Source organism: Panicum virgatum, chromosome 8K (genome assembly GCF_016808335.1).
Source record: "Panicum virgatum strain AP13 chromosome 8K, P.virgatum_v5, whole genome shotgun sequence".
Taxonomy (NCBI): Eukaryota; Viridiplantae; Streptophyta; class Magnoliopsida; order Poales; family Poaceae; genus Panicum; species Panicum virgatum.
In genome coordinates this window covers 55,256,731-55,280,796 of record NC_053143.1, presented here as the reverse complement: position 1 = coordinate 55,280,796, position 24,066 = coordinate 55,256,731, and the positions used below count along the sequence as shown (strand labels likewise).

General features: G+C 42.2%; 1 protein-coding gene and 2 long non-coding RNA genes across 4 annotated transcripts; 1 reads left to right on the top strand and 2 right to left on the bottom strand.

Annotated features, from left to right (window-relative positions):
• Positions 1–992: 992 nt before the first annotated feature.
• On the bottom strand, positions 993–2,350 carry LOC120645292. Its single transcript, XR_005664220.1, has 2 exons — positions 1,850–2,350; positions 993–1,408 (listed from the first exon to the last, which is right to left on the bottom strand). It is a non-coding gene; the product is annotated as an uncharacterized LOC120645292 (long non-coding RNA).
• Positions 2,347–7,203, bottom strand: LOC120645291. 2 transcript variants are annotated; one of them, XR_005664218.1, is made up of 3 exons: positions 7,079–7,203; positions 5,609–6,991; positions 2,347–2,461 (listed from the first exon to the last, which is right to left on the bottom strand). It is a non-coding gene; the product is annotated as an uncharacterized LOC120645291 (long non-coding RNA). The 2 variants fall into 2 exon arrangements; XR_005664219.1 differs by having other exon boundaries at positions 2,349–2,439.
• A 2,020-nt stretch (positions 7,204–9,223) lies between these two features.
• On the top strand, positions 9,224–10,003 carry LOC120646425 (zinc finger protein ZAT11-like). The gene has a single exon (XM_039922995.1). The coding sequence runs from the start codon at positions 9,311–9,313 to the stop codon at positions 9,797–9,799; it is 489 nt and encodes a 162-aa protein (XP_039778929.1). The 5' UTR covers positions 9,224–9,310; the 3' UTR covers positions 9,800–10,003.
• Positions 10,004–24,066: the final 14,063 nt, after the last annotated feature.

Genomic DNA, 24,066 nt, shown 5'->3' with positions numbered 1-24,066 from the left:
CCAACTTCGGCCGCGACGACGGAGAGCTCTGCCTGCTGCGCCACCGCCATTATTCTGCTGGCTCGCAGAGGAAGATCGGAGCAGAGTGGATGGTCAGGAGCGTGCGGTTTCCCCAGGGCCCCAGTGATCACTACTGGATCACCGACGCCGTCGTCCCCGTCGACGGCCGCTTCTTGTGCTGGGTCGACAACTACCAGGGCAACCTGGTCGTCGACGTCCTCCTCGCCGGCGACGAGAGCAGCCCGGGTCCGGTGGAGCCCCGCTACATCCCGCTGCCGGACGAGGCTCTGGGATCTGACCGCCTGGATCCCGATGGAGACTGCCCTGACAAAGCCCGGTGCGTTTGCGCCACCGCCGGCGGCATGATCAAGCTCGTCTGCATCGAAGATAGTAGCCCAAGCCGTCGTCGTTCAGCTGATTTCACTGTAAGATCATGGACGTTGTCCGACATCCACCATGGGAGATGGCACAAGGATGGTGATGACATGGGAGCTGCCGAGTTCTGGGGCATCTATACAGTGGCCATCAGCTGAGCCTTCCACGGGTGAAGCCGGAGTATCCTCTGGTGAGTTTGGTTGATCCAGATGCCACCTGCTTCCTCTTGAAGGCGGGTCACGGCGTCTACTGGATGATTGAAGTCGACATGAGGAACAAGCTAAGGTGCTCAAGTCGAGTGCGCGGTATTAGGCCTGCTAATGGGGATGTACCCGCCACTTCCCCGCCCCTATCCGCAGCAGTTTAATTAATTTTTGCCAACCCGCCCCCACTCAAATGTTTAATTAATCAACCCGCCCCACCAATGGTGGGTTATGCATGGGTTGTTGCTGTGCAACATATTCATCCACAGTTTAATTAATTGCAGCTGTGTCCCAACAGCAAGCGATTCCTTGTCTGCACAGGAGAAGCACTCGTCGCATGGCATACTCGGGAGCCTCATCCACTGCTTTCGGTTGGGATCAAATGCTTCCCAGGGCATCAAGCTACAAGCGAGATACACCCAAAGCTCAACAATGCCATATTTCCTTCGCAATTTGTACAGATATCCACTGTTAATTAACAAATTGAATCTTTTATTCAGACAAGAAAGGGAAGGGTAGTCTGATATGCTTGACCAAGCAAGGCAGTCTTGAGACAGGTCATCATGAAGGCCTGGAAAATAGCAATCATTCGATCTGTTGCCACTTGAATCACCTCCCGACTGAGCCTTCAGAATAGGTTTCTGCTCATTTAGATGTACTTCTGCCATAAACTCTGATCCTGCTGACCAAACAGCCTAAAGAGATGCAGAACCAAAGAGCCTGGAAGGGCAACCAGGCTTTTCGAGTTGCAATCTTGTAACTCTTCCATTCTTTCTCTGATCTATGAGTCAAAATCGAGGGTACGAAACCACAAAGTTCACAGGCCAGCTCTGGAAACAACAAGAGAGAAACTATGTAAAACTGCACAATATTCTTGATAAGCTTCACAGCTAATCTGGACTAATAACAGAGAATATAATAGCTACTTCTTCAGATACAAGACCCACACCAAAACATTCATATTAATAGTTGACATCTTGCTAAGAAATATCTTCAGAGCTGATTTCAGACTTTGCCGTATCAAGAATCAAACAGAATTATAAACTACAGCACTAAAAATCTCAAAGGCATACTCTCCCATAGAAAACCCATTCCACCCTCCCAAAGAAGAAAGGAAACAATTACCACGCATAGCATAAATGCCACCACCAGTACTGTTATAAAGAGAGTAGCCCACACTAAGTATTCTTACCACAAACATGGAGATCTGCGTTGATGACCCTATTGCAACTTAACTGAAAAGAACTAAGAGCAGGGATAAGAAGTCTGACCGTGCAAAGGATAAGCTTCTCAGAACTCCCTAACTCACTTCATTGGTGGGATATGTGTACAACCAATCTTTGCAACAGACCAAAGCTTGAAGAGTTTCTGGTGTCATTGAGCTTCGATTGTCACTAAGAATCCAACCGCTCAAGCTGAATGCAGATTCAGACGAAACAGTGCTAAGTGGAATTGCTAAAAAATCACGTGCCATTGCTGACAGCACATGATACTTGTTGGATCTTATGATGCACAGTGATGCACTAAGTCAGAATTAGCATGTGATTTGTTACAAAGACCAAGAAAAAGGGTCCATTTAACTAGCATCCCAAGAAGGTACAAGTTTCAACGCCAAGTAAATTTAAAGCAGTAAACTTAAATCTTCCTAATGCATGTAAAACCAACACCAAGCCAGCCAAAATCAGGTTGTGCATTTTTTTAAGAAACTAAGTTGTTGCAAAATGCAGTATACATTTCCATGGCATGACTAAATTTTTAGGTGTAAACTTAGACAGCTTGCATCTGCTGAACCACTTGACGAACCTCTGACAAGATAACCTTTTCTTTCTGTCTCCGTAGCTCTTCCTTTACTAGCTTGGGCCTGAATGAATGATAGCTTGGGTCTGAATGAATGGTAGTAATTGTTAAGGCAGATGTTACTTGATATGAAAGCTAGCTTTTTCTGTATCTTCAAAAAGAGAGAGAGATAACAGGTTAACTAGTAACTGATATATCAAATTTTAACTCCCAAGACATATGAGGAAAAAAACTACAGCATCGAAATACTTCCATAAAATTTTGATTAGAATTATTTCTTAGTCACTAGAAATCTTTATGCTAATATCTAGGGCCTGTCAGGCATGAATACTAGCTAGAACTGCATTAATACAAGGATAAAGTCCATTTTTGGCCATCGAACTATCGTCTGAGTCCGGATTTGGCAATCGAACTCCAAAACCGGACACCCGCGGCCATCGAACTGTTAATACCAGACACGTGTGACCATGGACACCGATCCGCCCTGGTTTTGGCCCTGTCACCCTCCCACGTCGGCACCCCATGGCCAAGTCAGCACGGCTGACTCAGACCGTGCTCCTTTTATGGGGGGGGGGCAGTGCGGGTTGGAGCACTTATTCCAAAAAAAAAAGAGCGGGTTGGAGCTCTGGGGAGGCGGCGCTAGGGTTTCCATTCAGAGGGCGGAGCCATGGCGAGTTCAAGCAGCTTGAGCAGCATGGGAGGTCCTCGATGGGGCTCAAGGGAAGGGGGAAGATCATCCCCTATCCCTTACCGGCAGGGCCCCCTTGACTATTGGCCTCCGGTCCTCTGCAAATGCGGCAACAAGGCGGGAAGGTTGACTGCGTGGAGTGATGAAAATCCTGGGCGAAGATTCGTCAAATGTTTCAGTGCTACGGTGAGTGGTTGTGTTGTCTTTGGTCGATTCGGATTTGGTTTTGTTTGATGGTGTTGACAATTTGTGCATTTGTTTGATTTCCTTTTTGGATGGAATAGCCGGCAATGGGAGGATGCGACTTTTGGCATTGGGTAGATCCACCGCCGTCCCCCTTCCTCCGGGAGCTTCTTATAGATCTGCGCGACGCCGTGAGAGCACTGAGGATGGAGAACAGAGAGCTACAGGGGCGGGTTAGTGATGCAGCACAACAGCAGATTTGGCCGGTTTATGCAGCAGAGGAGCAGAGAGCGTTGGCTGAGCCAATTGGAGCAGAGACGGTTGCAGTGGTGACTAAGAAGGCAGAGGAGAATGCTGAACTGAGATGCAGGATCTGCTCACTAGAGAATGAAGTGTTTATCTTCAAGTTTCTTGTGGTGACATGTGTTGTTGTAGTGTTAGCAATGGCTTGGGTTAGCATTGATATGAGAGATGAACATGAGATAAACATGATAGGGAGGATAACACATCACACATCACTGACTTAGCCCAAACTGTCTGGTAGTACATAACACATCACAGTACAAGAGAGGAGATGAGAGTGACAGTACAAGAGATAGGTAAGCATAACATGGAGTTCGGCATAAGAGTGACTTAAGGCCAAAGTGTCCGGCAGTACATAACACATGATCTGTGACAGTTGCACTAGTTCTGGTCACCAACTCCTTTGATCTGGAGCATAGAACTTGGTGCTGCTCTCTTTGGTTTCTTCTTTGTTGGTGGTTTCTTCATTTTTTTTCTTGAATTGCTTGAATTTGCAATGTATGTCATTGCCTTCTTCATCATCCTCCGAAGAGCTGTCATCACCGGGTAAGAAATCACTGTCACTGCTTGTGTCGTCTAGAACCTACTCTTGCACTTGCTTTCCTTTATCAATCTTGCTGGGGCTGTACCACTCCTTCACAAATTTTATCTGCTTCTCGACTTCTTCCCTACTCTTGGTCCTGCATACCAACACTTGCGATTATAAATCATGAGCTTCCATCTCATCATCTTCAATCTCAACTGTTGGGTCCTCCTCAGCTTCCATCTCATTCTCAAAATCACTGACATTCGCTGCTGCTTCTCCATCATCTGACGGCTCAACAACTATTGGGTCCTCGATATATATATCTGCTACACCACCTTCCACAATGCAATTTTCCATTTCAATGCATGATTTATCATCAACCAATGCACGCAACCCATTCACTAGTTCCTTTCCTGGGAAAAGCCAATGTAGCAAAGCACCTAACTCAACATTGCAGTGGTCTTTTAAGTGCCCCATTATCTCAGGAAGTGAGATTTTATCTCGTTCAATGTATGACATCCCCTCTTCTCCACCACAATAATGCAGAGCCCTACTAGTCCTCACAAATTCTCCATTGTAATGAAATCTGACTGCAAGACTATCCAATGGGTCCATTATTTGATGTTCTGTACGGAGCGCAATAAACAAAAACGGATCAATCCCCGGACACAATAAACAACTTCGCAAATCACATGGAAAACAATTGAATATTCGAGTCCCTAGACAGACAAATCCGCAAAGACAAATCCCCAAAGTCATGGGATTTCGCTCTGCATCTATCACTTCATGAAGGAATCAAACCTTTGTCCGCCGCCGCAGACGCCTCGTCCTGAGTCTCGTCACCGCTATCGTTGCAGCTACCGCCTCCAGAATCTCGTCGCCGCGGCCGCAGATGCCGCCGCCGGATCCTCGTCGCCGCCGCCCTCGCTGGCCGCCGCCTCCGCAGGCGCAGGCGCAGCCGCCACCGCCGCCGCTAGGGTTTCATTTGGGGTGTTTTGAGGGACGGCGAACCGACGAGGAGGGGCCGGGGTCGATGTATACGCCCCATCTGAGTCAGCCGAGCGGGATCCGAGTCAGCCGTGTTGACTCGGCTGACTGCTGTTGACGTGGCTGGCTGACTAGGCTAAAACCAGGGTGTAATGGTTTCCATGCTCGAACGTGTCTGGTATTAACAGTTCGATGGCCGCGGGTGTCCGGTTTTGGAGTTCGATTGCCAAATCCGGACTCAGACGATAGTTCGATGGCTAAAAATGGACTTTATCCTTAATACAATACCAAGCAAAGAATTGGTGGAAGTTCAGTTCTTATTTTGTCTGGCAATATCTAACACAGCCATCAGCTACTGCTAGATTGTCTTAAAAGAACACAGCCAAAAGCAAGACAGGAATTGAACTTGTGACACTACCAATTTTCAGCTCCCTTTGAAGATCTAATACTAATTTGATTTCAGTTCTATTTGAAGGCCTATTTAAGAAATTAGCATGACCCCAGCTCCCTAATCAAGGAACATTCTTTGCAACAATTATGGCTCACCTACTATGCTCAAATTGCTCATCTCCCACCACCGTGGCTGTGTTTAGTTCCTCCAAAGTTTCCAAACTTTCCGTCACATCGAAATCACATCGACACATTAAATATAGCAAATGACGCATGCATGGAACACTAAATGTGAGTAAATAAAACAACTTATTGCACAGTTTGGATGTACGTTGCGAGATGAATCTTTTGAGCCTAGTTAGCCCATGGTAGGATAATATTTACCACATACAAATGAAAAGTGCTACAGTGCTTTTCAGCTTCACTTTTCGCAAACTTTTCGCATCTAAACACAGCCCGTATGATCTGTGCTGCAGTTGTCATGGACGCCTAGCTAGAGGTGTGCAAGATCAACTCCTATAGCCTTTCATGCCCCACTCTCCAAGCCAATAAATGTAGGATTCCCATTTTTTTCTCTTATAACCAAAACTCAGCACAATAAGTTGATGCCAAATGGTGACTCCCAACATGGCATTGATCGAAATTTAAGGGGCTGCAATAAGTTTAATCCCACCACATTACTACTAGTACTATATTCTAATCCAAGTTAATGTTTTCAGGTACCATTTTGGTTAATGTTAAGAACATCATGATGATGTCGCTCTGGATGCTCATCAAAACTAACCAAAGGTCAAGAGTCATGGTTTACTTGAATAGTGGTACTGGGAAACTAGATTTCAGTATGGCAACAGCGTTAAAGCATGCCTGCATACTCATAAGCCAAATGTACCTGGCCAACCTCCCGGTCTACTTCTGCCACCATTACTGCTCCGATCCCCAAGACCCCAAGTGTGGATGCAACATGGGTGCATGGTACGGCGCTACTAGTATTAGTATGTGAGTATGTCACGAGGTGAATGGCCAGCGCAAGCACACGCATCAGGCTTGAGATAAACTAATCTGATGTGTCAAGTGAAATCCACATGTACATGTAATTACCTATTCGAGCAGGCGCCGCCGTCCGGGCGGTGGAGAAGCACCTGCAGACGTTCCACCACCGGGAGAGGAAGAAGCTGCCGTCTTTCCTCAACTAGTTCGGCTGGTGCACCTGGGACGCCTTCTACACCGACGTCACCACCGACAGCGTCAAGCGCGGCCTCCAGAGGTATGCCGGACTGTTTTGTTCACCGGCGAGATTAATTCCTCCTCCACCTGCTCTGCTCGATCTTGTCCTCCTAATGAATCAATGAATCCTCCTACAGCCTGGCCGAGGGCGCCGCGCCGCCGCGGTTCCTCATGATTGACGATGGCTGGCAGCAGATCGCCGCAGTTCCTCAAACTTCAAGTCGATGGTGGTGCCGAATCCAGGTCCATCCACCTACGGCTCCTGCGATGGGGGTGTACAGAGGCCTACAGCACCTCTCTCATAGATCTTGGCATCTTGCAAGAAGAGGAAGAGAGCGAGCCGTTGAGGAAGAGGAAGGGGTGATGCAGAGGAGATGGAGATGCGAGGTGGAAGAGGAGTACCTCGATCCGTGGACGTCGGAGGAGGGGAGGTGCGGCGGCGACGGTGGCCGGCGGCGGCGGTGTCGCGCCTTCATCTTTCTCGCGGGATCTCGATCTGTTTTCTTCACCCAGTCACCCACCCCACCCCAACCCGCAAGTGCAGCACACCCCGCCCCAACCCGTTGGCCTCTAAATCCGTTACTACCCACACAAACGGATCCCCATTCGAAAAGCCGCCCCAAAATCCCCATCTGACCCCGCCCCACTAGCAGGCCTAGCGGTATATGAACGAAGAAGAGGAAGAATGGTGCTCCGCGAAAAGGGTATGCAGGAACTGCTTTGATGGTCACTCGTTTATCCCCAGCGAGATCTCCACTTACTTGAGCTAGCTAGGATGCAATCAAAGGCCTACATGGTATATATTTAATCTATTTATAAAATTAAATGTATTTATATGATGGTAGCTTAATTATATTGAACTTATAACTATATGCTGCTAGTAGGTCATATATATATATATATATATATATATATATATATATATATATATATATATATATATATTCCATCCAAACTATATATATTGGTCACTTTAGATTTCTTGTATGTCAAACTTGTCTAACTTTGACTAATAAGGTTATGAAAACTAATGCCAATATCTACAACATTACATTAATCCACCATAATATATATTGATAGTGTATTATTTGGTATTGTGGAAATTAACACTTCTTGATAAATTAAACTTCGTCAAATAAAGTTAGAGAGTTTTGACTTAGTACAAAAGTAAAAGACCATTAATTTGGAATGAACAGAGTGTATATGTACCCTCAATGCAAGGCCAATATATGTTATGAGCTCGAGCTTACATCAACAGGAGCTAGGTGGGCTGATTATTTTTATTAAGGCGTGAAAGAGGTTATTACACCGTTTACTAATGATTTTTGTGTTGTATATAAAGAAGAAGGCGTTTGGATTCCTCCTCCAGAGAAACAGGGTAATTAAGCTCAATAATGCATATACTAGTATGTCCACACATGATTATTTTTTGTGTCGACTTGCTGTTTGAGTCTAGAGAAGAAGGATGTGGTCAATTCATACACATATATGTGCACACATGATTATTGACTATTGGGTCGTTGTCACTGATATGTTGAAGTAGTTTCGTTTCTAATCTCCAGTTTTGGTCACCAACCAGAGACAACCGAAAACGCAGTGAAAGTTCGCAGGTAGGCAAACACGCTTAACTGCCAGCTGCATTTCCGATCCAGAGACAACTCCATGTAGTCTACATACTGAAGTAATCAGTGGGTAACTTCTATTTTCTGAGGACCAAATAAATAACTAGCACTTTGGCAAAAAAAAATTCTTCAGTATTAAACTATGGGAAAATTCAACAACTGGTGGGATAAGAATGAGCTAGATTGGGAAAAGGAGTGTGTGGAACATTCCGACATATGGCCGTTTAATTTGCTAGACTTGGGCAGGAAAAGCTGGCTGAACTGTTTGGAGCATGTATGTGAATTTTGAAGTTTAAAAATTAAAATATGTAACTTAGAATTGCAATTCAAATTAGACACTTCCGTGGTGCCATATGTAAAAGGCCGCACTCTTATTCTCTTGATGAAAAACATGCTGTACAAGTTACCGAAAAAGTTGCAATGTACTCACCAATTATATATGCACGCACTTCAATAATTAAAGTTCTAGCAGCAATAATTTTTTTTTCTCGAATACGTAGGAGACCTGCGCATCATTGTATTAAGACGAAAAGAGTTTTACAACCGTGCAGGACTTGTGTGTATGCATGTATGCATCAGCCGGCTTGTTGCTATAGATACTGAAAGAAAACTGTTACGTAGTAGAATTGTAGATACATGGCGTAGTATGGCTGACGCCACGCATACGCTCGGATCGCACGCCTGAATCTTACGTAAGAAGTACAAGTGGCACTGCGTAAGCACAAGTAGCTAATAAACCATTTTATTGTGGAAAAAACTCAGAAACTCACCATGTGGCCATGTGGCTCTAGCTGGCAATAATATTGGATATCGAGCTTGACCTTGACCTTGACTCCAAAGTCTACAAAGGCATCCATCATCACCATGATCCCTACTCCTATATGTATAAGTAGCTGCACCGGCTCACCATGACAACATTCTCGATTCGATAGCTTTCTTGTTGATTGTTCATCATCAAAGGCTTAACAGCTGCTACTGCTTGGTGGTACATTATCACGTACGGTGACCATCAATGGGCGACGTGGCCACAACAAGAAACGCGCCGGCAGCGAGCACGGCGAACCGCCTCCTGCTGCTGCTCTCGCTGTCGCTGTCGCCGGCGAGCAAGGTGATCGCCAAGCGCGGCAGCAAGCGGCTCGGAGCTGACGACGCGGGGGCGTTGCGGTGCCGCACCTGCGGCCGGAGCTTCTCCACGTTCCAGGCGCTCGGCGGCCACCGAACCAGCCACAGCCGGCCGAGGGTGCGCGCCGACGGCCTCGACCTCCTGCTCGGCACGCGCCCCGGCAAAGGCGGCGGCGCCGCGACGGACGCCCACCGGTGCAACGCGTGCGGCATGGTGTTCCCCACCGGACAGGCGCTCGGCGGACACATGCGCAGGCACAGGGCGGCGGCGGCGTTGGATGTCGCCGCGCTGGGGACGACGATACCGGTGTCGTCGGAACAAGGTGATGACGAGAATGAAGCGGGCCACTTGTCGAGTACCTTAATCCAGTTCATATAAGTGATTGACACATATATATCGGTGTCATGCAGAAAAAGTTAGGTTTGGAGTGGTTGATATATTATATACTGGCAGCATGTTCATTAGCGATGAACGCGTAAACGCGTCAGTTTCATTTATTTTTGTATTTGTTGTTGCAAAGACGACCATTATTATATTGATAATTAACTGGTCAATGAAACGATCAAAATTTCAAGTTACTAATAGCAGTGCAAAAATAACCATGTGTCCATATACACAATCTTTGTCATCTGTTGTACGTTCTAGCTGGGTTTGTTATTTTTCTTTTTGAGATTACCTCATATACTCAAAACACACGCACACTCATATTTATGAATGCACGTACACAAAGTGCTATCCTTATAAGCATCTTTATAGTTGGGTTCGTTATTTGATCAGCATGGTCACAAGGGATGACGCCAACAACAAAATTAGCCTGATCTTCTAGATTTCCCATGCCACAAAAAGTGTATATATTGATCTCATGCATATAGCTACCACCACCTTCAGGTATGGAATTTTGAAAAGCGAAATATGTTTCAAGTGCGTACCTAGTTATTTTGTTCTATTTTTCTGGACAAGGCATGGTAAACCTACAGTGCACTCGCAAATTCACTATTATATATTCTTTTTTTGTAATTCTTTATTCGCCACTTAGTGTGGGAATATATGGATAACTATTTTTTTGGAAGAGAATGACAAAAGTTGTAGCATATATAGTCACCAGACATCCAAAGCCCCTAAAAACTCCCTATTTGTGGGAATATATATTCGCCACTCCCTATTGATCTACAAACTCTTCGAATTGCAATGGATCGGAAGACTTTGGTTTAGACAACATTCTCGGCTAAGGAGGTTTTGGCCCAATTTAATGTTGCGAGCAGTTTTAGTCTATGGCTCCATTTCTTATGTCGTGTTGAAATACATGTCTCCATATTGTACAGGAACTCTCCCTAACAGTCAAATAGTTGTTGTTAAGAGGCTGTTAGAGAACTCTTAACAGGGGATTGGTGACTTGAAGAATGAGCTGGTTTTGCTCGCGAAGTTGCTGCACAGGAACCTGGTGAGAGTTATAGGCATTTGCTAGGAGGGGCAGAAGAAGTTGATCGTCTATGAGTTTCTCCCCAACAGGAGTCTTGACAACTTCATCTACGGCAGTGGCGGATCTAGGAATGGATTAAGGGGGGCTGATTTTTCTTCTTCCTCTCCCTTCCTTTCTTCTTCCTCCTTTCTCCTCAAAATGGAGGGTGGCTCCATTGTTTGTGGGGTGGGGGGGGGGGTGCAGGAGTGCCCCCTATACCCACCGCTCACCATCCCTGATCTAAGGTGATACACTGCATCGTTAAGTTTCATAGTTGAAATTAAACTAGTTGCTACTCCCTCTGGTTTTTTAGATGTTGTATTTGTTTTATCTGAAGTCAAACTTGTCTACTTGTAACACCCAAAATTTAAATTTGTTTGAATTCAAAATAAGTTTTATTTAAAATGATCTTTGTGCTTTGAGAAAAATAATAAACAACTTTCTATTCATCTCTCTTTTCCTCTTCAGACCGGCCCAACTTCCTTTCTCCTCTCTCTTTCTTTTTCTTCCCAACTCGGCCCAAATCGCACCCGAGCCCAACTCTCTCCCTGGCCCAACCTGCCTCCCTCCTCTCTCCCTTCGCTAACATGCGGGCCCCACTGATCAGGGTCGTCCCCTACCTCTGGCGCCTCGCCTCTCTGTGCTGCACACCGCTGACCGGCCGTTGCCCCGCGCCCGCTCACCTCTCTCTCACCACCGCGGCCGCCTTTAATGCTCGCCATCACCCCCACCTCACACCCCCTCCTCTCCCGCCGGTTACAGTCACACTCCACGGCCACCTCTGGTGCATTAGAATTTTTTTAAAACAAATAAAGAAATCAGCAATACGGTTCAAATAAAAATATATTACACTTTAAATCATAACTGCCTAAACTATTTTAAATTTTTCAGTTGACCCTTAAACTATTGTTTTATGACTAACATAAAGCTGACATGACAATTACTCAACCCACACGATGTAATAACTATTCCTCAACTCACCTTTCTGTTTTCCTACTGAGAAATCGACAATTAGGCGGTATTTACTTTGAATTTTGTTTCTGTGGGCTATTGGGGTAGCTGAGCACATGATCTTTAGAATCTACCATGTTGAAATATACAATGCATACATGGAATAATCTAGAAGATTGTGGAAATCACACGAAACTAACTTTGCAATGCATGGATAAGATCATACCATGGTAAGAAGGTTCTAGAAGAGTGGAGAGCAAGTATGAGTAATAGTTGTCATGCTTCATGGTGAAGTGTGAAATTTTCTAGAGAAAAGATATTAGTATGATAGGATAAAAATGAAGAAAATTCCAGAAATGTAGAAGAGTGTAGAAGCTGGACATATGACAACACCATATGAGCCATATGGAGTCTCATATATATATATATATATATATATATATATATATATATATATATATATATATATATATATATATATATATATATATATATATATATATATATATATGGGGTCACTCCCCTCGCCGGCCACAAGCCATACCATGGCATAAAGGGTCAAACAAGTAGGAGATAGCAATGTTGTAATGTAGTGTAGTGGTGTGTCATGGTAGAATAGCCATATAAAGATTGTAAGTGTCCTCTCGTGTTGTATCAAGTTGAGTTGTAGAAATAAATGTTTGAGTTCTCTCGTAGAGAGTTGATCTCCCATATTAGAGTTGGTGTGAATGTATCCACGAAGAAAGTAGTGTGGTTAAGGGTTCACATAAGGAGTCGGTGCCAAGTCTAAGAGCGCCGATTTCTCAAAATACAGCATTACCATCATTTTCTTTTCCAGTACTAATAAGAGAGCTAACATGGTAACTAACCCAAATTATATCAAGTAGCAACTACTCAGCAACTCACATTTGTTTTTGTAGAAAAAGGATAATCGGCCTGAAATCTGCTAGGAAGTGATCCTACCACAAAATTTTATTTAGGCCAATAAAACTACCACTATGCTACCACACAATTTCTCTCATTGAGCCCACATACCCAATATCTATAGCATGCTGAGCATGATGAAATATATATATAAAATAATTGAAGAAATTTAGAGATAAAATTTGACTTATAGGGACAATATCTGTCGCATGCAAGACCGTGTCCTTGATAAATACAAAGGCTGAAGTCATAACATACTTAAAAAATGATGATGCGGACATGCGGCGGACTGATATGAGGCCTAAGTAACTGAACAGCTAGCACCACTTATTGCCTCCTCCCAATTGTAAGCCTCATTTACATCAAGGCCACCATACTTACGGAACAACTCTATGATTAGTCTTTCTCTAGGATAACAGGTCATGAAATAGACATGTGTCTCAAGAAATAATTTATAATCACTTGATAAGACATTTGTTACATTCAGAGGGGGGGAAATACTATTTGCAAAGTGTATAAATTGTTTCAGATATTGTGGATACATTGAAATCAAATGTGGCTCGCGAGAGCATAAGATGTGTTCCACGTGACCAAGAAACATAATCAAATCATTTGATGAACCAGATGGGCAATTGGCTTTGTGCAATTTAATGTTCCGATTGTGCTCATTAACATATTCAAATCATCCAATGTAAATTCACCATTCATACTCTGGCCCCTAAAAAATGTTGTTGTAAAACAATTTATCCATGATGATAGAAATTGGCACCTTTGGTAGTCATCTGCAGTGAAATCTGTCCATCTGGGAGGGTTACTTCTTCTGTAAACATGCTGCTACTATCGTTGACATGTTGTGCAAGAGTGGTAAACCTGAAATATTACAACTTGATCATTAGTGAAACAAAAGCACAAAGAGCTCTTTGAATTCAATTGCAACATTTATTTTTTAATTCATCATGAAAAAAGTCAATGTCAATTCAATGCAATCCAAGTATTGATTGTATTCACCTATTGAGCACATGCGTCGTGAACTTGAGTAAGAAAAGATCAATTGTGATTATATTGTTAATGAAGCAAGATAATAATAGAATTTTATCCATGACTTGTCTGGCTAAGAAGCATTGTTCAATCAATCAAAATTAATAGATTTTGAAATGAACACATTCAATTGGGATTGTGCTGTTGTATGATTAAAAATGATGGTCTCAATAATTCCTCTTTTCCCAATAAATGACATGGTCCAGAACTTGGGTCCTTCCATACTATATACAATTTAACAATCAACAAAAGAACATAAAACAAAAGGTAATAGGTGACACACAAAAAATATTTTAAACTTACTTTTCTTCGAGTAGCCTGGGACAAATATGAAACGTAGTATTCCGCTTCAACACAAAAAACAGAGATGACTTTTAAGGCGCACAAGCACAATACTACCATATGTTACTGTCTGAAAAGGACTCATATATAAATATCGGACAGCCTGAACATTGAGTAGTAGCATAAGGTAGTATAGCTAGGTAGTATAGGTAGTATAAGAATAATATGGGAAAAATCATTTGTTTATTCGAGTTATACCAGAAATTAGTTTGTCTTATATCAGAATTTGAATGCGCATGAAACTTTGTTCGAGACTGTAGCAGAGCCTATACTAATTTCATTGTTGCTTTATTAATGAAATAATTGATTGAATTCCTTTTCTTTTCGAAGCAAGGTTGAATCTCAATCTGCATACTATATTCCCCCAAATTATTTGTTTATATAAGAAACAATACTAAACATTTATTATCATTGAGCTCAATCAGTACAAGCATATAGTATACTGATGTACCATATGGGAACTAATCATCATTTGGAGCAGAGATCAACTTGGCAACAACAATATGTAGGAGCGCCACGGAAGGAAGTGCAGCGGACTAGCAGGGGAATGTCGATCTGCTCCCTGCACCGGGACGACACGCTCCTGTCGGCATGGGGACGGGAGCACGCAGCAGCAGCCGGCACGGGGACGAGGAGAACGCGGTGGCCGGTGGTCTGCGTCTTGGCGAAGACGCAAAGGAGACCGGAACGGGGACCATGTGGTGGAGGGAAAGAAGTTATGCCCCTGGTGGTGATGACAACATGGGGAGTCGACTTGAGCTCCGGCGCGCAGGGAGGAGGTGTGCAGCGGCGGCGAAGAAGAATGGGTGCCAGAGGAGTCTGGCAATGGTTGAGAACATGAAAAAAAAATCGATCCCCTAATTAATATTGCTAGTAATCAATATCTTACCCCTATTAATTGATGGTGGGATCTTCTCTATACTACTATATACTACCAAGTAGTACTATTGTGCGCTGTAAAAGACCTCAAAATGAAATCTAGAGCAATACCGTTAATCATCAAGGTCAATCACTTATTCGCTGAAGTCCCAGGAAAAGGACTTTGAATCTGCATCCAACCAAATGAAAAAAAAGAAGAAATAATTTCGGGCTTGTTTGGAACAACATATGGATCGTAGAAAACATAGTGATAAGATAGGAATGTGATGACATAGCAAAGGAATGGGAAAACACAGGAATATCGATGTCACACCCTAAGATAATTAACTTTAAGATGTGAATGTCTTTTAGAATTTGATTTCCATCTTTAGTATTTCCGAGAGTTTTCCCAAACTTTTTCTAGAAATTATTCTCATTCTCTTTTTTCGGATCTAAAATCTTTATCATGAGTTCCAAATATTTTTGTTTGGATTTCTCGTGTTCCAAATTATCTCTAGGATTTTCTTCAGAACTTTAAAGATATTTTTTGTGGATTAAAATATTTATCTAGAATTCTCTATATTTATTTTAAACCTGAAAACATATTCTGGATAAATGATTTTTTTCTTTTTTTTCTTAGAATGGATTCAACCTGTTTTTGGCCCAATCCAATCTAAACCCTAGAACCAGCACATGAGCAAACTTGAACTTGGCCATCGTCTTGATTGCGTCGTTTGTCACGTTTATGTAAACCAAAGCTTCTCGTTGAGGTTCCAAATCAATCCTCCTCGTTTCCCCTTTTTTCTGCTTCTCATAGTTTATTTGCTCATCAAAACTAGCTGATTGCCTCTCACCGCCGATCGCCTTCCCCCACTAGTTGGCGTTATCCAGGACCTTTCTCTCTATAGTTCCCAATATCTCGTCGTAGTCGAATCGAGCTGTTTAATCATCGTCCGCGCTTCGCAGCCCGTTTGACCCCTGTCTATCCTTTTTTTTATTCCCTTCCCTCTGCAGTTGAGTCAATGTTATCCTAAACATTAAAGGGTAAACAGTCAGTCACCCTTTATTTAGTATTTAATTCGTTTAAATGGTGTTTAGACGGAGTTAAACGGCCTAAACGGTTTGGCATAATAACATTAAAATATACATATTTATGTATGTAAATGTCAAAATATGCTAGAAAGTCTACAGATTTGCACATATAAAAGTAAGCATTCTGCCAAATAATTTTTTTGGAAGAAGTTTAAATCGCACAACAATTCATATACTTACAATGCTAGTTAGTTCGGTATTGATTGTCGTAGTTGTAATCCTCCTATTGACTAAATTATGAATTAAATGGTCATTTAGCTCATTTAACCATGTTTAACTCGACTCTATTTAAACGTTTTAGATGATTTTTAACGGTTTAAACGGGCCAACTGTTTAATTCACCGTTTATGGCCTAAACAACATGGGTGACCTCTGTTTACTATTTAAACACTGTTTAAACGGGCTAAACGACCGTTTAGGCGAACAGAGAGTTGAGTTGATCCTGTCTCGGTCATCTCGTTGGCTTGAGCTGATCCAGTCGGTTCCACCTCCCTATTGTTCTTCTTTCCCTGTCCCAGCTTGATCGGTCCAGGCCAACACCAACCGAACCTGCTCAGCCAGCCCAGGTTCAGCTCTCGGCCCATGGCCAAAACTGTCCATGCTATCTCGGTCTAACCCAACTTGGGAATTTGGCCATAACCAACCTCTTGTACGGTAGCTATGGGGGAGACAGAGCTTTTGTGATCTAACTCCTGAAAACAATATAATTTCTGCTGTTTTTTGTGTCTTATTACCAAATCTGCAGAAAACGCCCTAGAAGTTTAGATCTTTTCAACCCAGCTCTACCCGTGGTATTTTATTGATCTAACCCTAGCTTTTGATTTATTCGCAAGAACTATTTTTTGTCAGGCACTGTTTTCTGTGTCTCGCAAAAAAATCAACAGCTAGCTCTCGCAGTCTACAGTTAATCGCGACTAGGACCCTTAATCACCGTTTAGCCTGAATCACCATTTTAAATCCGTTTCCGCCCATCTTGTTGAATTAGTCTTGTTATATCATCTAGTAGTGTTGACGAAGTGAGATTCTATTTTGAAAAAAGTAATATAAATATTTAAACTAAAGAGAGTTGGAGGTGGACCTAAAAATCACCAATTTGCACCCAAGGCACATGCTTTTCTGTCTTGTATGTACATACATTGAGATGCAACCATGACTCACCATGACATATATACTGTGCTTGTGCAGGAAACACCACCCAAATTGGAATGCGAATGAAACTAAGCATGCAGAACCAAAATACAGCACTCGTCGTGTAGCCACATCAACGCTTGGGCAGGCATGCCGCATGCCGTGTTCCTATCAGATTCATCCGGCAGTTCGGCGGCGTCGCATCCTTGATGAAGGACAGTGTAACGAACATGGCACCATTTATGCCATTTCGAGTGATTTTGGTGATCGAATGACAACACAATCAATGGGACTAATGGTTTTGTTAAGAGAATATTTCTAGATCCCAGGGATAAAGTAAAAAGGCCATGTAAAGCAAAATACGAAGAAAGAACTCAAAGAAACACTGAATTAGATGAGTTCTGATCTGATGGTTGTCGGAAGATCTGACGCCCTGGTGTTTGATGCAAGTCTGAGCGTCTCTGAAGATCAAGTGAAGATCATGTGAGGCACCGGTTGAACCGACGGCATCACGACAGGCATCGGTGCATTGGGCATACTATGTTCCAGAGACGATGTCAAGCGCCCAGGAGAAGATCCTTCAGCACCGGTGATGCATCAGAGCAAAGCACCGGTGTAATGACGTCAGCAGGAGAGAAAGAGGCCAACGGCTAGTTGAGTGTTGTGAGTGACCGGTTGAACCGACGCCATGTCATCGGTTAAACCGGTGGGGTTGCAGACAGTGCGTTAGAAGCTCAACGGCTACTTCGGGTCTGAGAGTGACCGGATGAACCGACGCTACCCCAGGCAGAGGCATCGGTTCATCCGATGGTACGCAGATTTGTGCTGACCGTTGGAGCAACGACTCCACGACTTGGAGCCCTATATATATGGCATCCCCCGGCCATTTGAAGTTTGCTGGAGTTGCTAGAAGTCACACACACACCCAAGATCATCTCCAAGCCATACAAGAGCCCATTGCTCATATCCTTATCTTTTCGCACAAGCCTTGTAAAGTGTGAGTGCTAGATTAGCTCTTAGTGAGTGAGATTGCAAGGCCTTGAGCCTTTGTGCTGTGGTTCTTTAGTGAACCAAAAGAAGAGCTTGGTGCGCCGGCCCCTTGGTGCTGTGAAGCTCGCCAGCAACGTCATCGACCCTCCGACTTGGTGTGGAGCGGCGACGACACTTTGTGCGGGGGACGTGGAGACCCCCATCCTTTGTGGAGAAGCTCCTTAGTGGAACCCGGGGCCAAAGTGACCGTGATTGTGTTCGCGGAAGAGACTTGGTGGCTGAGTAGCAATACTCTTAGTGAGTGCTACAACAATATGGATGTCGGTGTGCCTTTGTGGCTAACCGAACCACGAGATAAACACCCGCGTCAAGAGTTTGCTATCTCCTATCCCGCTCATTAAGCTTCCACTTTTCATACCAGCAATTTATATGCCTTTACTTTCATAGAGTAGTTTCTTGACTTGAAAGGCTATAGGTTGCTAAACTCTTTTGGGATAGGGGTTTCACACTAGAACAACCATAGTTGCACATCTAGATAGCATGTTTGAGTTTAAGTTTTGTGCAAACTAGTTGGAGCCATAGGTCTAAGTTTTTTAGAGTGCCTAATTCACTCCCTCCCCCTCTTAGGCTAGAGAACCCGATCCTTTCAAGTGGTATCAGAGCCGGGACTCACTTCTCTCACAAAGAAAGCCAATTCCATTGGTAAATTTGTGTTTACCGGCTCACTTGATCGGTTAGGCTTCACCGCCTAGTGAGTTAGCTCTTTTAGGGGAAGGGATGTATTCTCTAGGACCTTCTCCACGTTTCGATGGCACGGGCTTCCAACAATGGAAGTTTTTGATGCAATCACACCTCCAAGCTAAGGGTCTAAATGTTTGGAGAGTAACAAGTGAAGGGACTAAGAGCAATAGTCAACAAGAGAAGCAATATAATGCTATAGCCAAGTGCTATTTTAAATTCTCTTGGTGAAAATGTTTTCAACCGTGTGTTTGCTTGCGAAAATGCTAAAGTTTTATGGAAAACTATTAGTGAGAACCATGAAGGCACAAAAGATGTTGCAAATGAAAGATATCATGTTCTCATTGATAAACTTAATAGCTTCAAGCAACTTGATCATGAAAATGCCAAAACTATGTACTCACGGTTGAATATTCTTGTGAATGAGATTAACTCTTTAGATGTGAAGAAAATTGAAGATTTGGAACTCATTCGCAAGATCCTTCACTCACTCCGAAGGCCGGACTATGATTTGGTGACCACAATTCTATATGAGAAAGATATCAACACAATGACACCAAATCAAATCCTCAACAAGGTGATCGCCCATGAGCTATGTCATGATATCAAGCCAAGAGCGCCACCTTTTTCACCAACACATAGTGCACTTGCATGCAAGCAAGTCAAAAAGTTGAAGAAGATGGCCATCAAAGGTAGCTCAAGTGAAGAGTAAGAAAAGGAGGCATGCCAAAGCTCCTCAAGTGATGATCAAAAGTCAATGAACCCCTACCTTTACAAGCAAGTAAAGAAGATGAACAAATGCTTGAAGGAAATCAACTCCATGGGGTATGTGGTCTTCCTCAAAGATGGGTCTCACCATCAACTTATGAAAGTTGAGAAGAAGTTCAAAAAGAACAAGCAAAAGAAGGAGAAGAAGCCCAAGCATGAATCATTTGCCATATTTGGTGAGTGGGTTAGCGGTGGTGAAGAATCAAATTCAAGTGATGAATCAAACAAGAAATTCACCACTCGCATGGGATCATCATCCAACACTTGCTTTATGGCCAAAGGTATGGATAGCGATGTAAGTGATGATGACTCCGACTCTCCTTCAATTGATGAACTTCTTGACCTTGTTCATGAGCACAAAAAAGTCACTAAGAAGCAATCAAAAGAAATTAATAACCTTAATGCTCTCAATAATATAAATGCTTCACTTACTACAAATTTTGAAGATTTGATGTGCAAATTCAATTTGCTTAGCAATAAGCATAATGAGCTCAAATTAAAATTTGAGAGCATTAAAGATACTAATGACTCTTTCAAAATGAAGCAAACTATCCCTTGTGCAATTCCTATCTCAAGGATAGATGCTTCAACTTCTTGTATAGATTTAATTGATGATTCTTGCTCTAACCCTTGCAATGAGAAATGCGATGAGAATGTTGTTGTAGAATCATGTGATAATCTCATTGCCAAGGAAAATGATGAGCTCAAGCAAGAAGTGTAAAGGCTCATGAATGACTTGTATAGATTGAATGGCAAAGGCATAGAGAGCAATGTCCAACCTTCTCAAGATAACCGTGAGAACATGGTGAAGAAGCTTGAGAAGGGGTCAATTGTGACTTGCTCAAGTGCCAAAAAAAGGCCACAAGTCCAACAAGTGTCCTCAACTAAGAAAGAAGCTTTCGGATGAGAAGAACAAGAAGAAACTTACAATAAAAAATTCTCTCATCTACACCAAGCCCAACTGGAGGAACAAAAGCAATAGCACATCCTATGTGATCATGAAGAAAACCAATGATAAGGTGGTTGCTCACAAGGTTGGGAAACAAGAAAGGAGTTGGAATCGCTCCATTTGGGTTCCCAAGGATGTCATAAACAATATGAAGGGGCCTCAAATGGTGTGGGTTCCAAAGGAGACTTAAAGCCAAGGAAGACTTTGGGAGATTTGGAGACTTAGCTTACAAGTTGAAGTGAAGGTTCACGCCAAAACAAGCTAAGCTCACAACTTGGACATTTGTTGCCCAAATCCCCATAAGGTAATGGTAGCTAGATTTCAATTCAAGCATCATGTAGCTCCATTGTTTTTGCTAGGTTGTTTGTATACATTACATCTCCTAGTGCTATATATGGTGGGTTGCTTGTGTCATGATTCTAATCCATGAGCAATCTACTTGGTTTGATAAGTGTGTAGAAAGCTACACAAAATTATCCTTCATGGTACATGCATCTCATGAGGTATGTATTTCATATGTGTGCCACGAACACAAGCAATAGGGTAAACTTTCTAATTGTGTCAAAATCAATGTGCAAACATTTGCTTGGTGATTCAAACACTAAATGCACACATTTAGGGGGAGTTCATCCTATAGTTTGTGATTTTGAGACTAATATGTTTCCAAGTTTATATTTTGAAGTCTCACGATGGAGTTAACACTCTAAGAGAATATTTCTCACGATAAATGTGAACAAACTACTCTATAAGAGTGATTAGATAAATTGTGCTTTCATGCATATTGAGACATGCTCTGTTGAACTTAAATGCTCATATCTAACTTCATAGGCTATGTGCTCATACATTTGCTTAACCTTGGTGTATCAAATATCTTTGACCTCAAAGACTTTCAATTGGTATTCAACTTATTTGGTATCATTTGCAAGTCACTTTCAAATTGATACATGCAAGGTAAACAAATTTCCCCCGGAGGTATGCAAGGTTCTAAATTCTTTCAATTGGTATAATTTTCAATTCCTTATCTTTTTTTAGAGCTACTTCCGTGCATGATATGATCTAAGCTCTCTAGTTATAACATCTAGTTGTGCACTTGATTCTCACATTATCTTTTTGTGTACATACTTATGGAGAGCTTAGCTCATGTCATGCTAGTTTCGTGATTTTGTGATCCATTGTAGTGAATTTTTCAATTGGTATCTTCATTGATATCATATCATTGGATCATGAGTCATGAAACTAACTCCCTAGGCTACTAATCTTCTCTTGAGCTATATTGTTTTGCAAGACCTTTTAGGTGCAAGACCTTTTAGGTGATTTGATTTCAAAGGGGGAGAAATGTGGATCAAAGCAAGGCATGTTTTCCAACAAAGGGGGAGAATCAAAGGAGGAATCATGGTTTAGGGGGAGGCCAAGTCATCATTGGATGATGGTAAGCATCCAAACAAGTGTAAGCGGTTTCAATTAGTATCAAGCGGTTAAATTTGTCAATTTTTGTAAATATTATGCTTGTTTTGATTGTGTTGTCATCAATCACCAAAAAAGAGGAGATTGTACATGGCACCATTTAAATGCCGCATGCCGTGTTCCTATCAGATTCATCCGGCAGTTCGGCGTCGTCGCATCCTTGATGAAGGACAGGAACAGGATGCCCAGCCCAGTCGAACATGCTAGAATTGCAATAGCGAGGCCCAGCTACATTAAATTGGGCCCCCCCATAGTCAGTATCTTGAGCCATTTCAACTCAACAAATGGGCGGCCCACTCAAACGGTTCCTAGGCTTTTCTTCTTCCTCCGATCAAAGCACTAGAAAGCTAAGGTTGACCAGTGTCCAAAAGTCAACATACCAAACAACATTTACAATCAAGAAAACTAGTAGCACCGACATTAGTCAAGACACTAGAACGATTTCCTTTCTTTTCTAGAAAGGAATGTATGACGATCCATCGTCCATTGGGTGTACGTAGTACTATCAAAGCATACATATTGTAGTACTTCTGTTTTTATTTACATATTGCATTGGGTACGTTCTACGTTAAATTTAACCAATTTTTCACTATACTTATATAAAAGAGTAACATTTGTTTACAATACCAACTTATTTCATTAAATCCACCATGATAGTAACATTCATAGTGTGGTTGTTGCGATATTTACCTGTAGACTTGGTAAAAGTTAGCTAAATTTGATTTAGAAAAAGGCTAATACAACATGAAAATAAAAATGGAGAGAGAGAGAGAGAGATTTATTTTGATGCGATTCAGTTTGATTTTGACTTTTGTTGCCCAATAATCGGAGTACAGTAGAGCTGAGGAGGACAAAGAGGTGGCCATGCATTTGGCCTGTTGTGACCAGGGTTTACCTTTTTGTTTTTTTTCCGAATCCCGCCAACTTCTGGAAACGAAATTTCGGCCGAAATTCGCTAATTCCGAACGGAAAGAAAATTCAAATTCAAAAAACGAAATTCCGATGAATTCCAACCAAAATTTCGGTGATTTCGACCGAAATTCGGTGTTTTTCGACCGGAAAATGATGTCATTTGTGATTTTCCTACTGTTCCCGAGGTCAAATGAAAAACTTTTGAATACCAACTTTGTTCAGTTTTTCGAGATCTACAACTTTTGTTTTAGGAACTTTTTCATTTGAGCAATGGTTTGAAAATTTTGGCAGAGTTTCCCCTGATTATGTGTATATTGACAGTTTATAATGCATAACATATATATAACTCCATAAAACAATGACAAATACACCATATAACACATAACTCATGTCCAAAGTCCACACATATAACGCAATACATCCAAAGTCCATTAGAATTATTACAATCCAAAGATACAACAGAGGCAAAGGCATAGTCCATACTAAGTCCATGTAGCATATTCTCTTCATTTAAATATTTATGTGAAATGAATTGAATAAGTAGAGGAAGCAAAACATATAGATAAATTTTATTGATAGGATACGTACCTACATTCTTCAGTCCTCATATCTCTCTCCCGGTGGTCCCTCATACGGCTCGTCTGTTGGTGGCAAATACACGTACGTAGGTGGGTGATATTGCAACTGTGGAGCTCCATATGGTAGGTAGCCGTGATAATCAAATAAGGCAATGCTGCTCTTTTTCATCATACAAACTAGCATAATGCAAGTCAATATATACAAATACTTTTAGGGTTACATACTATCCTATATCACATAGTACCTAGGTGACATGAATCAATCGACTCTTAAGTTCATCACTAATATTGAATACAACTCATATCCAAAACGTTGGAATGATTTTTTCTATACATTCCATGTCACATTGTCACTAGACTCTCAAATCAACTAACAAATCCTAATATTTCCTCTAACCCTAGCATCCCCATTGCAAAAACAGCATGAAATTCATCACATATCACCACTAACTAA

Coding starts and splice junctions, on each gene's coding strand:
- LOC120646425 (XM_039922995.1), top strand. CDS start 9,311: ATGGGCGACGTGGCCACAACAAGAAACGCGCCGGCAGCGAGCACGGCG.